The following is an 18,258-nucleotide window of genomic DNA, read 5'->3' on the forward strand; positions in this document are numbered from 1 at the left end:
CCAGCTACGCCGTTTTCCAGGCGCATCATTAAAAGCTATACCTTCCACGATGCCCTGTGGCCCGTCAGGGGTTTGCTGTATTCAGCGTTTCCTTTCAAGCTTAAAACAGCATCCTCTCGGCGACCAGCTCGTTGATCTTTATTTACTGGTGTTCGGTTGAAAGTGATCCCTGTTCCACCGGGTGCGGGTGGCGATACACACACATAAAAAAAGCTACTGCAGGCGGGCAGAGTAAATAACCGAGAGTCCAGCGAGATTATTCATTCAAAGGCAATCAGATAAGGAACGCTAATTAAAACTTATCTCTTTTTCTATCCCGTTTTGCTGTTGGTTTCCATCGTTCGGTTTGGTTTATTTTTCGCGCTTAGACCGTTCAAGTGTCCTGTGCTCCAGAACCTAACCAATCTCATCTAACCGAAATGGTTTGGGCGACGAAGTTCTGCGAAATAACGAACTGAAGACGCACCATTTGCACCGTTCGGCATTCTAACACTGGCGGGGCTTTAGCCCTATGCAAACTAGTACCGAGTCAAGTCTGCTGGAGTTGGAAAGCTTCAACAAGGGCCAAAGCTTAGGATTTAGAAGTGGCTGGGCAGTGGAACGCGTTAAGCGCTCCGTGCTGAATAAATCGATCATCTGGTGCCGACCATTTACGGTGCGTCTCATCGCGGACCAGCAAGTCCCACTTCCTATACAGCTGGTACCGAGCAAAGTTTATTCTTTACGAGCGTTCAGAAAATCTAATTAACAAACCGTAAATTGACATTTTATGTGTTTTTCGCTAGACCGAGGGGTTTATTTATCGTAATTTACGACCGTTAGTATCGAACACTTTCCATCGAGATCTCCATTTAACCTTCCCGCCTTCCTCACCCCTTCCACCTGCCTTGCTCTTCATCCTATAGAAAGCTTTTACTACGGAAAATGAATATATCTTGGTAAATCATAAAGGAAACACTGATTTTAATTCTGCGAAAACACGTCCACCGAAAAGAAAGCGGCATAGAAGCGCACCTGCTATGTCATGCCGGCACACTCTTCAGCGAACTGCGAATGAATGTTAATTGACAGTACAATTTGTTTTGAAAAAATAAACAAAAGTTGTCTTCATGTCGTTTGATGTTTCTGTTATACTTTGCATTGTTGTGTTTTTCAGAGCGATCTGTTCGATGAAATCGATCTCTCCAATTTGTGCTTTGCGGAGTGCAGTACGAAGAATGCAAACCATAGCTTCCAGGTAAGTGTTTTACAGTGTATGCGTCTATCAGTTTGCTTTCCTCTTACAAAGCTTTTGTTTCTATTAAAAGAAATCATTCCCTATACCAGGGGTCTATAGACTTTTCAGCTCGCGGGACGCACTGGTTGAAATTGTGATAGCATGAGAACCACTTACACATTACAGGGTTTTACATTAGATAGGATATGACGAATCCAACTTACTGAATCGCACAAACAAATAGCATAGACACGAAGATAGATATTCAAAAACAACATAATTTACTGAACCGCAAAAGCTGGGTATGGAATCGCGTGCACAATTTAGTGAATGCTAAATCGGTCAGCCTGTTTACTTATAAGAGGATTCAAGAGTTGAACTACGAAATGAAGTTAGAAATTAATCACAAGTATTTATTATCATTAATCGTAATATTTAATCGATATGTTGTACATCCTTTGTTTAAAATTTCGTACATTAATTTTGTATGTATTATCTCAACTTGAGTAGGTATTTGACATTCACTACATTGTGCCCGGGATTTCATATCCAGCTGTTGTGATTCAGTAAAATATGTTGTGTTTCACTTTAAATCTCCCCGTTTATTTATATAAACTACCGCGATTCATGAAGTTGGGCTCGCCATATTCTATCTATTAGAGATGAAAGAAACTCCAACGTTTCAAAATTTCTTTAATTTTTCCATACATACATACATATTCTATCTAATGTAAAACCCTGTATGTTACGGGTAATTTACAGGGATGTTGCGTTCGAGATGATTTTTTTTGCACAATTTCTAGTATTAAATGTTACTAACTGTTACTGTAATTAATATTTGAACAGTTAAAAAATGTTGCAACTTTCCTAAATTAGACATTGGACCTAAATTTATTAAACTGGTAACATTAACAATAGCGTCGCCGGCCACACTGGAGACTCTCGAAGGCCGTAGTTTGGAGACCACTGCTATATACCATTGTTACGATGCAGCTAAATTTATTATTTGCAGTGTAAAAGATTATTTTGAAAAATATGCACACAAACACACATAAGTGTATTGGTTTGTTTGTAGATACCAAAAAAAGCTTAGCATGGCTCCAAAAAAAAGCTCCAGTTCCTGGGAGGGTTTTTGGTTTGCTACTAATAGAAGCTACTTAAACATTAATTATACTAATTAATTATAATTATAAACATTATTATTAATTAAACATTTGATTAGGTTGCTAAGTTTAATTTCGCCTTTACGGGGGATTTTTTTTGTATCCAGTGAACTAATGAAGGTGAAGTAATAAACAAAAAGTTACAGCAACTTTTATGTGCGTTGCAACCGTTATTGAACGTTAAATGTAAATTCTTTACATGTTCAAGATCAACACTAACGACGAATGGTGTCTCTTCTCGGTCTGCCAACATAGAACGCAACGAACTGACTTCAAAGCAGAAGCAATAAAAAAGCACTGCACTTGACATTGTCTTTCGTCTAGCATCTTGCTGAAGAGTTCATTACGAAACCATCAAACGCCTCTCAATGTCGCCATCGTTCGTTGTCGGTTTTGTCCTGGAGAGCACCAAACCAAACAGGCAACTTCCCGCCGCCATCAGGAGTGGGTTTTGTTTCGGATGTTGATCGCTAGGAATTGCAGCGACCGAAAACTGCCGTTGCCGGGTTTTATTATTTCGTGTCCTTCCAGTGCGCTGGTACGCCGTGTTTCGTTTTGAATCATTAACATCACGTGCTTGGGAAGCGTAAAGTCGTCACCATAAACCCTTTATTGCAACGAGCGGTACATTTGATTAAGGTGTGTTTCAAAGGAAGGTTTTCGTTTCGATTGCGAACAAACAGGCGGATTAACGACGTATCGGCTAGGTCAATAATTTTTCGTACTTCGAACACTATAATCGCGGGGCGTTAATAGTGTTTTTATTCTGCGTTTGGCCAGTTTTGATATGGTTGGTGACGGTACAAACAATAGCGAAACGAATGCTCCATTGTGCTGGCAAATGTGTGGTTTGGTTTCCCGAGCTCAGCAGTGCTTTAGAACATGATTTTCTCTTTACTTTACACAAGGATCAAGCGACAGGTTTATAACAACGTGTTTACAGTCTGATACCAATTTGACTGACAATGGGCCCTTTTTTTATTTCAAATCCATTCATAACGCTGCAAAGTTCCACATTCAAACGCAGACATGGCTGCAAGCGTGAAACGCAGCACTGCTTTGCAAACAGCAGACGCGGTTTGCAATCACTGTACATCAATGTTCCTGTGGTTCACTGACACACAATATCGTACGTTGATTGCGTGTTGTTTGCAACAGCAAACCACAAAGCTACTTTTGAAATCTCCAAACACCGTAAAATGGCAATGTCAGAACGCTTCGGAGCATTGTGTGTTTGCGGGGTTGCTGTATCTGTCATCCAGACAGTGAATGTTCGCGCTATGTGCTCGAACCGAACCTCGAAGAAGTAAAAAAAAAAACAAATGCCAGCAGGAAAAGAGCAAAACCACGAGGCGAACCTTACATACGTTTCAAAAAATCATGAATAGGCTGGAAAAACAAATATGGCAAACATGTAACCATTGCATACCGCAATGGGCCTCCGATACGTACATTTGCTCGGAACCTTCGCGGGCAGACAAAGCAAAGGCAAGGCCGAGTCAGTTAGCGCGAACGCTAAGATTAAACATTCAACGCAACGGAAGGATTCACGTTGGGGGCCTAGTTTGCCGCGTTGTGCTGTTGTTTGTAATTTACCGCTGTGGAGCTTTTTTTCCCGGTGTTGTTTCAGAACCATACTGCCTGACTGGTTCTACGTCGTTCCGTTCACCTAGCACAGGTTCGGCTGTAGCGCACCGATTTCGGTATTGTTTGTGCAGAAAATGGGAAAATTTATCCAGCCACCATGATTTCTGTGCTTATGTGAGGGGTGGTGAGGTAAAGCTGAAACGGAATGAAGATAACACCTTTCAGGTTAGAGGACAAAAACTCTATTAGCAAATAGAGAAGAGCGAAAAGTAAGAAACCCCTAAACTGAACAAATTTAAATGTGAAACCACGCATCGGTGCGTTTGCATTTGTCTTGACGCGGGAATCGAGCTGTGTGACGCTCATCAAACGGATTGTATGTCCTTTTGCAAAGTCCTTCCCTGCAGTATGTACGCTACATGTGACCCGGGGTTCGTGCACTCCGTCTACTAAACAGGAAGGAAAATCGAGCCAAAGCAAAAAGTAAAACGAATCCGGTGTAGCACGGTGTAGCATCAGCAAACCCCGGCAAGAGCTGTTTGCACGGCAAAGCTTTCACTTTTGCTGGGACGTGTTCCGCACAAAGCAAACGAGCAAACTGGCAGGCGACGCCAAGCGGCAGGGCTAGAAGCTGTGTAGCGAAAGAAGGTGAAATATGAAAAGAAAAAAAGAGCAAAATAATAGACAAGAGACAACCCGCAGTACCCGGGTGGAAAAGCGTTGGGAAACCCTCCCAATACCTGTGCTAAGAGTCGGGGCAACCCTTAGGATGGGATGCTATTTACATATGGTACGCTGGGATGTGACGGTGTGGTGCAGATTGTTGGCGAAAGCAGAAGGTTGGCAGGGTGGGTGGAGTAGGCGCAGGGTCCGGCGCTGTATGCTGGCATTATAAATGGTGAAGAAACCTCGGCGGTCTCTATTATACCGTTTTGTTTGTTCGGCTCTAACGCGAGATAAAATAGCATTTCCCCCTCCCCGTGTGCTTCATGCTATCACGTCTCAACGCTCAAGATAAGGCTGGAGCCTACCAGAAGGCACACAAGAACGCTGATCCGATGAGGATGAGCTTTGCTAATTGGAAAAGGCTCCGTTGGGCCGTGGCAGAGATACGTCCGCTAGGCGTGGGGAGCAGCATGGGTCGGACGCTGTTGATGTGTTGCGTGATATTTCATCACTTACGGCGAGGCGTAGTTGTTGTTTTACGTTTGAACCAGAAAGGTTTGCCATCCCTGACCATTCTTCATTAATTGCCCGGTGTTATATTCACCTAACAGTTCGTGGAATAGACCGGCAGGGAAATAGTACGCTCTTGAGTGGGGTTTGCTTAGTGGACTAGAGTGTTGCGAGCACGAATAGTTAGGAACGCTGTCCGAATTTGTACTAATGAACAGTGATCCTGTGTTACGTTACCATCTAATTGCCATTTCCAGGATTGTGATTTTTTCGCCGATGGGTGTAAGTGGATAGTGATGGCGTTGTTGATTGGGATGGCATGTCAGCTTCATTGAAGTTACCTTCGAAGTAATCGATGTAATGACGCGTGACGATGATTGTGCGAATCGTTTGCTGGTTGAATAAGTCAGTGAAAGCGGGGAAAAGTAAGGTCACGTAGTAATCGCGTTGTATTAATTATTAAAAAAAGGAATTATCTTTATAATTATGCAAAAGAGCATCGTGTATCTGCACACGAACAGCAAATAATAGAAACAAAACTTCTTCCTTGTAGTATAGATGAAAAAATGAATGAGAAAAAAACGTCGTTCATACTTAAAACATGTAAATCCGAATAGCTGATATGAAGTTCTCCTTATTTCCAGTTAATTACACCTACCAGATCGCTAGTGCTGTGTGCTGAATCACGCCGAGAAATGGAGGACTGGCTGCAGGCCCTGAAGGCTGCTTCGGCACGCGAATTTTTCGAACCAGGACCACCGGATCAACACGATTTCCTTTCCGGTCACCATCATTGGTACGTTGAGATTCGATGCACTTGTATACCTCGCAATTACTATGCTTAGGACGATCCGTCATGCAAAATTTCATCCAACTCCAACTAGGTATGCAACATCTCATGCACGGCCTACGTACTGCAACGTCTGCCGGGAGGCACTGTCCGGCGTTACGTCCCATGGGCTGTCCTGTGAGGTGTGCAAATGCAAGGTGCATAAACGGTGCGCTGCAAAGGCAATTTCGAACTGCAAATGGACAACGCTCGCCAGCGTCGGCAAGGACATCATCGAGGATAACGATGGGGTAAGCAAGGACCCCGTATGTACTTGCACCGTCTGTGCTCACTTACTGCTCATCTCTCGTTTTTTTTTGTGAACAGAACATCGTGATGCCCCACCAGTGGATGGAGGGCAATCTGCCCGTTTCGTCCAAATGTTTGGTGTGCGACAAGACGTGCGGTTCCGTGATGCGTCTGCAAGACTGGCGATGTCTCTGGTGTCGCTCAACGGTGCATACCGCTTGCCGGCCCCAGGCACCGAATTCGTGCCCACTAGGACCTGCCCGCGTATCCATGGTGCCACCGACATCGCTGCACTCGATCGGGCTGGACGAGGCGTGGGACGTTTGCAAGCCTCACGGCAGCTTCTCGCCACTGCTCGTGTTCGTGAACTCGAAGTCGGGAGACAATCAGGGGGTGAAGTTTCTGCGCCGCTTCAAGCAGCTCCTCAATCCGGCCCAAGTATTTGATCTCATCTCGAGCGGCCCTGGCCTCGGGCTGCGTCTGTTTCGTCATTTTGATCCGTTTCGCATACTGATCTGCTCGGGCGACGGATCCGTCGGCTGGGTACTTAGCGAGATAGACCATCTAAACATGCAAGTAAGTATACGGGCTCTTACAGCGGGTACTCTTTCCGGTCGTACGGTTTGTTCAGTTGGACGAAAATGTCGGGCAAATTAGACGCGCACGTTCTGCTTCACTCCCAACGAGGCACTTTGTTCGAAGTACTACAGAAAAACTCATCTCATTAGGAACCGTCCTGAAAATGGTATGCTAATAAGGTGGTTTGCCGTGGTGTCTGTGCTGCAGAGCTGTGCGCTCCGTTTCTGAGTTCGTTTTGGGCTGCCGGCTAAAGTAAAACATTCGACCGGACGGACCAGCTGGTACAATTGCTACCTCCATCACTCGTCCGCCTTTTCGTCTATGCCAACCAAACGGAAATGCTTCAACGAATTCCCATATAATACGATGCGTCCTTTCGGTTATAGACGGTAGAAGTTGTATCAAGGACAGACTTATTCCGACCATGACCAATCCGGCGGGTCGTACCGATTGTGACGACGATTTCGCAAGGAATGTCTGGATGGGATGTTCCACTTCAGCTGTAAACTGAAGGTCTGTAGTAAAATGTCAAGGGTACGAATTATGACACGTTTTGGTATGAAGCGATTCCTTCCAAGTGCCAGATGGAAGCTCACTACTAAAGCTGCAGCTATACCAACCATGCGTTACGACTAAAGTGGTTAAGAAATGGTATAACCATAGCATGGCGCTTTTATGATCGGTTAGTGGCCATTGCGCCAAGGCTTTTTGCTAAGCTTTAGTGCTCTTTTTCGACATACGCAAAAGATTACGATGCTTACGGTGTTATCGAACTGGAAAGTGTACCTAACAGAGGCAGTTTGCTGTAAAAGTTATACCTTTCCTTCTAATATTAGTTTTCCAAATAATTGTACATGGAATTTTGTAGCAATGTTTGTTCAATAAATATTTGTTCTGGCTTTCCAATTTCCCATTATTGCGTCCGCCGAGGTACGCAATGCTGTTGACTTGTGTTGCAACAAGTATATATTTTTTTACGCTGAGCTTTTTTCAAAGTACAGATCGTAAACAGCTCATTCGAAAGACGGATATGAAAGTTCCCGGGGGCCACGAAAACGCTATGGACGGAAGAAATGTGTCCGACTAACGTACTGACATGACCAACCGTTCCACGGTTGGATAAGAAACCATTCCCGCCCGCAGGAAATGAGTTATACGAATTGTGTTTTGGAGGGGAGGGGGGTGGGGAGGGTTTGATGGTGGGGAGTAGAGAGAGAGAGCGAGATTTGGGGTCGGCCAGGAATGGTGACAACAAGGATGCAAGAAAGCGAAACGCACAAAACTCGCACCCAATATCAGCATGAAGCATCTAAACGGAACTCTACCCACGGAAGAAGGGGAGGATTAATATCTAATGAGAAGAACGGAACCCTTGCGAAGGGCTAGACGGATGTAACCGAGCAACGGTTATGATCACGATGATGAGGAAGTGGAATGAATGTTTTCAGGCCACATTTTTCCGTTGAAACGTGTCGGCAATGCGGGAGCGTTATCCTAAGGGGCAGGGAAAGGTAATGTCCTGTTTGGTGATTAAGGCACAAATCCAAGTTTTTGTTTGATGTTATGTTTGTATGTGTTTTCGGGCGGATGATAACAGCTTCATATGACATAGGTCATGTGCGATGGATGAGCGTAATAATGTTGTGCTACAAAAAAAAATTTGAAAATGTTTCAAAAAAGCACAGATTTATTCCATAAAATTAAATCTTTATGTTCGAGTCGAGTAGGACAGTGATTTCCAACTTTTTAAATACCGCGGACTAGTTTGGTTTACCATTTGTTTTTTAGCGGCCCATATGTTTAAACCGAGCAGGTGAACCTTTGGCCAGTCATTGTGGGAATTTATTAACCAGATCTAAATTTTGGTTAGAGCAACTTAACATGCTAAAAGAATGACGAAAGTGTCATGATAGTTTGCGATTATTTGCTCTGTAGAATAAATCGGAGACACACCCATGACACTTTAAGTGATAACAGCTAAAGAATCGCAATCGCCAGAGGTACCACTGGTACTTGGTGCGCATAGGTCGGAGACCACAGCTGTAGGAGCTCGGGCGACAATTAAATTGATTGCATTAGACAGACGACTGGTTTCGTTCTTATATGCTAGTTTGTAACTGCAGCACATTTTCCAGCAGTTATATGAATATCATGTCCGAGCATGTTTTTGTAATTGGACGTAGTGGCTTGATTTTGTGTTGATATTTTTATATGTTTTGGTAAGCTTAATCGGTAATGGGTACATGGGTACATACAGATATTGGTATGTGTTTAAATAAATTCTGTGTCATTTGTCTCCCTTTCTGGGTCTGATAAATAGCATACGGAACAGCCATGAGCTGCGGAAGCAAAAATCAAATGAGCTAGTTTTTTCTTTCCAATTAATTTTCTTAAATTAACCGTACGCATCTGGTGCTGGTACATACACAGGTGTGCCAGTTAGAAAACATATTCCCCCAGGAATGGATGTGTAGCGTACCAAATGACAAAAGTTTAATGCATTTTTTGTCGTTTTTATTTGCGCTTCCGAGAATTGATTAAAGTTCGCAGCTATGCTCGTGTGAACGGTTTTTCTTCATAACTTTTGTGTAATCAGTTTGGAAAGTCGATATAAAGCGTAGAGTACGAAAGGTGTTTTTTTTATAACACATTTTCCATAAATTGATGGTTGGCATTCGAATAACAACCCACTCCAAACGTTACCTCTTACCCCAAAATGGTCCTTCCCGTCCTAGAATGACTACGGTGGGGGTGTCGCGATGTACTCAGTAATGGTAACGAATTAAACTTTCTCGATTTTGTAAATTCGATCAAGGTGAAAGTTGTTTGAGAGTGTTTGACTTTTACTCTTTGCAGAAACAATGCCAAATAGCAGTTCTTCCGCTGGGAACGGGAAACGATCTGGCACGCGTTCTCGGCTGGGGAAGCTCCTGCGATGATGACGCACACCTGCCGCAGCTTCTCGAACGGTACGAGAAAGCCAGCACTAAAATGCTTGACAGGTAAGCGTTTAGAAGAAGTGGAAAGGAAGCATGTGGCAAGAGTGTGAGAAGAGTGTTTGAGAAATTGTGGCACGATTTTTCCCTATCGATACCCTGACCCAATGGAAATATGGCGACTTCCGTGTGCCAAGCCTATACGGTAGAGTAATGCCAGGGGAGAGAAACAACCGCAAATTATTGGCAAATACTATTGGTTTTAGCTCACGTTTCTTGTGAGGTTTGTTTCAAGCAATACCGTCGATCCCTCGTAAGGGTTTAATTATACTCAATATTCCGTGAAAAATAGGGCGTAAACGTGTCCAGAAAACAAAGTTGGTCGTTTAATAATCTTACATTACAGTACGCTGAACCATATCCGCTTCTGCAATTTCCCTACAGGTGGAGTGTGATGGTTTTTGAGCGGGACATTGGCATCGCTACAACACGGACCCCAAAGATGTCGATCTCGCACTACGCGGATCCGCTGCTATCACAGTACGAAGACAGCGCACTGTGGCATCTGCAGTCAATTGTATACAACGAAGACACTCAAATGATGATACAATCGACGAGAATCCTATGCGAAACGGTCAATGACTTTATCGCTAGAGTAAGAGAAACCAGCTCCGACGAAGAGCAATTAAGCGTCAAATGTGATATTTTAAGGTACGATTTTTCCCCCCTCACGACACGTGTGATTGACTCGCTAACCTGTTTGTTGGACATGTGTTGTTTTCTAGACAAAAGTTAGGAATGTTATTAGATACTCTGAAGGATGAGGAAGCTGGTCTTCATGGTGACGACGAATTATTTAGAACACTGAAAGAAATTGCTCAAAAAAGTGCCTCAGAAAGACCAATAGATACGTAAGTAGCAGAAGGCTTCAATGCGATCCTGGTATGACTAAACCGGTTGATTTGATTGACTTTGCCTTTCACAGAAAAACAATAGAGAAAAACGAAAAAGATAAATTGAATTCCAAAGAGCGCATCAGTAGAATAGACCGTCGTTCAGAAAAGGAAGCACTTTTATGCCGGGCCAACAGCCTCAAGCGAGCAATACATGAAGTGGTGGAGATGAGCGAAAAAGTAATACCGTACGCACCACAGAAGCGCCTTTCCGTGCCTATGAACACACTTAGAGGTTAGTTGACCGGCGGTGGGTTCAGTGTTTGGAAGGGATTTTTAACCATCTAACCATTACGACTTACAGCCACCGCTTCCTCATCGGATAATTCAGCCAACACATCTCCGGCAACGTTGCCACCTCCTCCCGGCATGATATCGCCCTCGGTGTCTACATCACGATTAACCTGCATTTCACCCCTGCCGGATATGCGGCGCGATTCGATGGATGAGCATTTTTTCAGCACTCTCAATCTACCAGTACCGAAACAGTTTGCCGACGGTGGCAGTCGCCGAAGTTCCGGCGTACCGGAGTCGTATCGCATCTCCAGCATCGAGGAGCTGGAGGAGAACAGCGTTCACACGGAGCCAAAAATGGCAGAACCCATCCTCGAACCACCGCTGGAGGGTGAGTCTGAAATAGCGACCGACAATCAGGCCCGGGATCAAGATGATACGTTGAACCAAAAATCCACGACCACTACGACGTCCGATTCGCAGTCGACAACGGCACCGTACGACTTTTCCTTCGAGTCGGATACTAAGACGGTGAAGTTTGATCTTGATCCGAACAGCGCATTCGAGCGGTTAGGCTTTAAACCGTTTAAGAAAACCATCGAACAGCATCACCAGCAGCAGATGGCTGGGTTGGGCAATGGACATCATCGTAGCGAGGGTGGCTACATGCAGTTTCAGCCTATTGAAGTGTACGAGCGTAATTATTATCGCACCCAAGCGCAACGCTTGAGCGCCACGGGTACGTGCAAAGTTGGTCTGGCTGGTTCCGAACCGACATCATCGAAGCCTGGCTCTTCATGCAATATGCTGCAGGTGCCCACTATTTGTATTCCGAGTCTTGAAAAACCACCGGAAAACATCTATTTTAGTGAAAACATTACTATCATCGATACGGACATGCCGGTAAGCGAATTGCTTGGATCGGCATTAAACACGGTAAGGTACATTTGTTTGATCTCCACAGGAACGATCGTCTTCCGATGAGGTACCCGGCGATGGCAGTGATATCCTATCAGCAATAAGCAACGAAGAATGTAGCGTTACGTCGGAGATACTCGACAGACAATCAGATAACAACTCGCAGGTGCATGTAGGTGATATTATACAGGTTAGTGCCGTAGAATGTGACCACGCCTATGCAACATATTGGCTTTTTTGTTGTACCAAAGCACTAATGTAATCAATCACGGCAGGATTTGGACAACGACCGCTTCAGCCATATCGATTCGCCGGAAACGAGCGACACAACGGAAGCGTTACACGGCGAAAGCCTGATGGATGACATAAGCTCAGTACTGGGACAGGATTTGCTTGGAGCGTTGCAGGATAATACCATCACGGAAGACACGACCACTCTGTGCACACTGGATCACACGAAGCGAAGAAGCTTTAAGGCAAAGCAGCAGCGCAACGATACCGTCGAGCTGGAACAGTGCGGGTTCGAAAACCGTGTGTTCGATATCGACAATCGGTGCGATGATCAGAAAGTTAAGGAACCCCGATTTTGCAGCTTGGCCAAGTTCGTGGAAGGGAACGATATTGCGCGCAAGAGCTTCAAACGACCGCACCGGGGCATGACGCGAAGCCTGGGAACAGGGTTCACCAACCGTCTGTCCGTCGGTGAGAATGAGTACGAAAACATTAAAACATTTGCGCGCAACTTGCTACCGATACACGGCTCACCTTCGGATATGTCTGTATCGGAAACGGATACAGTTCGCTCGTCTGGCTTCGAGTATAAGAAGCTAGTATCTGCGGCAAATCCGGAAGATGAAGATGAAAGTCTGCCTGATGATGATTTAGGCGAGCGTTCGTCTAGTGAAAATGACGAACCGCAGGGTCATACACACGCGGAGGAAGATGATGATGACGAGGAGGAGGAAGAAAAGGAAGATGACCTAGATGGCCAAGGGGGTGGGCGAGCGGATAGTGATGACGAAGGTGAAGGCAAACAGGTTGATCATGATGAGCACGAGAAGGATGATCGAAGCGAGAAAAGCTTCCGGTTACCGTGCATCCCAACGATCAATGTGGTAGTGGAGCCCCCGTCTCCTGCCATTAGTGATGAATTGCGATCGCTGCGGGTGCCGGAGATACGGCGCCACTCGGAGCATACACCGAACATGCTGGCACCGCGCGAAATCGACATCAATCGCCGGCACTCGAACAACAATCCGAATCTGTTGGGTTTCGATTCGGAACACATTCGCTTCCTAAATTGCTCCCCAGCTGCATCGAGGCGCATTAGCAGTGGCAGCTTGCTGTTTAAACCGGAGGGTCTGGGAAGCTCCAAGAGTAACATCTTCAGTTCCAACCTAGGACTGTTCAATCTGGACAAGGACTCTGATGCCAGGGAGGACAGGAAAAAGGAGGAAAAGGAGGAGAGAGTGAAGAAGCTACCCATCATCAACCCTCTTGTCCGATTGCCGTCCTGGCCAAGTAAGTATAGTATAGGGACGCTAGCTGCTGCATGCAGATTGTTCATGTTACAAAAAATTTTCGAATGCTTACAGATGTAAGCACTGGAACCGGCTTTATATCGAAGTGTTTGCTCGCTAATGCCGACACCTTGTGCGCCGCCGTAAGTCCACTGATGGATCCGGACGAAACACTGCTCGAAGGATATTACGAGAAGGCGGTAATGAACAACTACTTCGGGATTGGCATTGATGCGAAGATTTCACTCGATTTCCACAACAAACGTGAGGAGCATCCGGAGAAGTGTCGATCGCGTGCCAAGAATTACATGTGGTACGGTGTACTTGGGTCGAAACAATGGTTGCAAAAAACGTACAAAAACCTGGAGCAAAAGGTGCAGCTCGAGTGCGACGGACAACGCATCCCGCTGCCTTCCTTGCAGGGTATCGTAGTGCTGAACATTCCCAGCTTTATGGGTGGCACAAACTTCTGGGGCAGTAAGAAGGAGGACGATTGCTTCCTGGCACAGAGTTTCGACGATCGCATACTGGAGGTGGTGGCAGTGTTCGGATCCGTGCAGATGGCTGCGTCACGGCTTATCAACCTACAGCATCATCGGATAGCTCAGTGTCAGAGCGTTCAGATCAATATTCTTGGTAGGCTTGACAAAGAAGCGTAGGTGGATAGAATTGGCCACAAACATTTCTGTTCATATTTGTAGGTGAAGAATGCGTTCCGATACAGGTAGACGGAGAGGCCTGGTTGCAACCGCCTGGCATGATACGGATCATACACAAGAATCGCGTACAAATGCTGTGCCGCAATCGTAGCCTGGAGGTGTCACTGAAGAGCTGGCAAGAGAAGCAACGTCAGCACAGTATCAGCATCGCTCGGGAACAACCTTCAACCGCGTCCGAGCATCACGTCGCTCCTTCCGAGGATATGTTTTCGGAGCGTGAAACGTACCTACTGCTGAACTTCATCGAATGTGTCAGCACGCTGGTAAAGTGGGTGAAGTTTCTCATCATATCACACCCATCGCTGCAGCCAAACCTTTACGTTGTGGCCTCAAAGACAGCGGATGCTCTGGAGTCCATCCATCCTGGTGGCAAAATCATCGAGGGACCAAATCTTCGTCGGCAGCTGACACAGTTGGTAGGTTGAATGACCTTGTTGTGTATATTCTTCTTCTTTATTGGCACAACAACGTCATGAGGTCTAGGCAATTTCTGGTTTTCTGTGCCTTTATTGTGCCTGTAGCTGGATGGTCCGTCCTGCGTACGGAGGTTTGGTCCGGATAAGATTTTGGATCGGTCTTGTCGTGTGAAGACCAGCGCCGCTATCAATACATCACTGGACCGCCTTGTTGTGTTTATGGTCCCTTTTAATTTGCGTAATTCCATGTCCTCCTGCAGGTTCGATGCGCTAGACAGCTGTATGAGGATACGTGTGAACTGTTGAGAGAGCGCAGCCATAGTCTGATACTCAGAGAAGACCTGGAGACGAAGCTAAGCGTTTCGCTGGCAAACATGGAAATGGAGCTTGGTAAGTGCACGCTGCAGCAATCGTCTGAGACTGGTGAGACAAGGGTGTATCTGAACGTGTTGGCACCGAACGAAGAAATCGATCATCGCAAAAAACAAAAGCCGTTTTGGTTGCGGTTCCGCAGCGGACACAGCTCTCACCACGGCCCGGCAGCAACGGGAACTGTATCGAAAGCAGCCACAACATCACGTGAGACGGTCAGTAATTGGGGTGTGGGAGAGGTAGTTACTTGGTTGGAAGCGATGCAACTGTCGGAGTACGTGGACAGTTTCATCAAGAATGACATACGCGGAAAAGAGCTTCTCACACTGGCGCGCCGTGATTTGAAGGACCTAGGCGTTACCAAGGTCGGACACGTGAAGCGTATTCTGCAAGCAATCAAAGACCTAGGAACAGGGTAGATGTGTGACAGTAGCGGTGATGTTTCGCGCACGATCGATGCATGCGCATAACGAATCATCACGCTATCAAACGAAGCGAACAAAAATTCACCATTGATGTGATTTTGGAGCAGATAAGATCTCAGCCTCTGCGAACGATGGACAGTATATCTAACAGGAATGTAAGAGACATAACTAAAACTTCGATAAAAGCAACTAAAAGACTTTGGTATCTGTCGTATTTAGTAGCGAACGCAACGTAACCTACCATAAGGGTATACCAGCATAAGATTAGTTGTAAGGAAATGCTACACCGTCTGAAGAACTCAGAATTTTTGTACCCTTCCTAACTGATTTAGCAATAGCAGTAAAAATAGTTGCGGCCTTTTCCATCCTTTTCTTCTACGGCCACCGACATCTCTGCCAGTAACTGTTGCGATGGTATAAACCGCAGCAAGAAAAGGATGAATTATCGCTGTGAAGATGTAAAGCAAAACACGATACAAAATCGTGACGACGTAAGCAACACACTTAATGTATAACATATTCAGACTATAAGGTGTCGTTATAGTATAGCTTAATCGTAAATATGATGGGCTGTTGATTGTGTGTGGTTTAGTTTCTTCCCTTTGATCGTTGATTGGCCGTGTCTCAAAAAACGACTGTATAGATCGTAAACAACGCAGACAAAAATCTGATTCCTGTTTCGATTACGCTTTCACAACTGGGCTCGATCGATCGATTTCTCCATTGTGTATGATGTCTTGTGTATGACTAAAATTTGAAACAAACGCTAAACTCGTATTGTTCGCGGTAAGCAAACACTTCTGTCTGTACACAAGCAGTCGTAATCCTTTTTGTGTTCCTGTTTAGTACTGTTGAATGTTTACTATGTACGGATTAGGTATACTGGATGGAGTATACCGTGTGTTAGTTGTGATAAGTGAATATTATTGAGTAAAAATATCGCTAGCGTAATCTACATTAATATTCGGAGGACTTTAGTTAACTGAGCACAACCACTAATCATTGGAACCAGTCAGCCCAAACAAAAGGGTAAATGTTATCTCATCGAATATAAACAAAACAGATCAAAGCAAGCTACTTATACACTTTACATGATTAAATATACAGACCGTAAGGATATACTAAGTCTTATACAAATAATAGAATATACATATACAATTAGATTGTAACCCTGACTATGCGTGAACAGATACGCAATCACCGCAAGCTAAGTGAACCGATACTGTAACGTACCGATAATGAAATTGTACGATGTCGGAAATCTTCAGACAAACCCGAAAAGCAAAAAAGAAAAAAACAATCGAATCTGGATCCATCGGCATACGGTATGAACCCTACCATATGCAGCATTAAATACAGAAGAGTTAAATCTATGCAATTAAATCGTATAATAAAACAACTAATGTCTAAAACACTAACGGTCCCAACAACTAAAGATTACATTTCCAATCAATTTATCAATGTGACCGAATAAGACCAGATTTTAATCAGAACGATCGAGAAATATTTGATCGTGGCTGTTCCGGGAGAGTTTCTAGAGAGAATATGAACATAAAAACTATTCAATTTTCGGTAGACATTGTAGCATTATAGTTATCATAAATCAATCGTTTGTGTTTATATTAAAAAAAGAATTTTCCAAACAGTGAGAAAGAGAAAGAGAAAAAGAGAGAGAGAGAGATTGAGGAGGGGGGGGGGGGGGGGGGAGGGGAAGGGAGATAAAAAATGTACACAAAAGGATAAAGATGAAAAGCAAGGAAGATAACAGACGATATGCTATCAAGTATAGATCTCAATTGAAACAAAAATACGCTTTCCGCAATCGGGATGTTTTCCATTCGAAAGACAATCGTAGTATGTGTAGTTGAAAGTTGAATTAAAAGTTGATAAGAAACGTAAAATAACAAAATCACAAAACACACATCTTCGTACACTTTAAACTTTACGGGCAAATTAAAACCAAAATTAATACCTTTATAGAGTAGTGCGGTTATTAAGCGATTAAAAAGTAGAAATGATGTACTGTTACCTGTCATTGGTGAGTAGTTCTTAAAGCAAGGCACAAAGCAAGTGTTTATCGGCGGGAAGGCGAGGGAAAGTTATATATGATCTTCTATTTGGAGTTTTCTGTTGTGTTTCAAAATGTGTGTGTGTGAATTTTATGTGTGTGTGTGTTTGTGTGAATGTAGCCTTGAAGGCTGAAAAACAAAACAATGTTAATGGACGCCTTTTTTCTAGACTTTTATCATCGATCTCAAGCAAGAGATTAACAAGACTTCCACTGTGGAAACCTAACTTTCTTTACGTTAAGCATTCATTATTGCTGGGGTTTGGAAAATAAACGGGCATAGAGGAAAAACAGAAGCTAGTGGGAGAATGCATGATGCGGCAGAATGTATCACGTCGATGCCTAGAATCGGGAGAAGCGATTTTAATACGGATGCCTACGGATGAAGGACGTTTCAATTATAAGAAAGTTTACTGAACCATAAAGGAACATTTAACAATTAATCTAAACCATGAGCAAATATAAACTGAAGCAACTTCTTATCGATATTGGCAATTTGTTAGAAATGAAACAGATAGATGTTGATCATTGACTGTTTCGCGATAGGTGTTGGTAGTATCTCTAGTAGTGATATGGATAGGTTACACAAAACAAAACGAAATCATTTAATATTCGAGCCTGCCTATGATAAGTGGTGGAAATAAAACCATGCATCCGGATTACAACCACCGTAAATTTCCACAAAAAAAAGATGTTTAGAACTCGATAAGTTTCATTGCATGATAGTGTAAGTGTTCCGGGATGTACGAAAAACAAAAACCAGCAAGAACAATCATCGAAAGCGCGCTGTAAGAAGAATTGGCTCATTTTGTACTTAAGTTAGTTTCGGCAGCTTTTAATTTTAAATATTCTTAACCCACACAGCAATAGTGGCTTCGACTGGGTATCGATCGCAACG

The 18,258-nt window shown here is 44.1% G+C and overlaps 1 protein-coding gene across 1 annotated transcript; it reads left to right on the forward strand.

The window, feature by feature from the left end:
• The first annotated feature begins 5,822 nt into the window (after positions 1-5,822).
• On the forward strand, positions 5,823-15,286 carry LOC128709906 (diacylglycerol kinase eta). The gene is made up of 13 exons (XM_053804944.1): positions 5,823-5,938; positions 6,027-6,222; positions 6,299-6,796; positions 9,656-9,801; positions 10,180-10,446; positions 10,521-10,646; positions 10,721-10,923; positions 10,993-11,825; positions 11,887-12,030; positions 12,116-13,361; positions 13,436-13,996; positions 14,062-14,495; positions 14,756-15,286. The coding sequence occupies exons 1-13, from the start codon at positions 5,838-5,840 to the stop codon at positions 15,284-15,286; spliced, it is 5,286 nt and encodes a 1,761-aa protein (XP_053660919.1). The 5' UTR covers positions 5,823-5,837.
• Positions 15,287-18,258: the final 2,972 nt, after the last annotated feature.

This window comes from Anopheles marshallii, chromosome 2 (assembly GCF_943734725.1).
Source record: "Anopheles marshallii chromosome 2, idAnoMarsDA_429_01, whole genome shotgun sequence".
NCBI classification, from domain to species: Eukaryota; Metazoa; Arthropoda; class Insecta; order Diptera; family Culicidae; genus Anopheles; species Anopheles marshallii.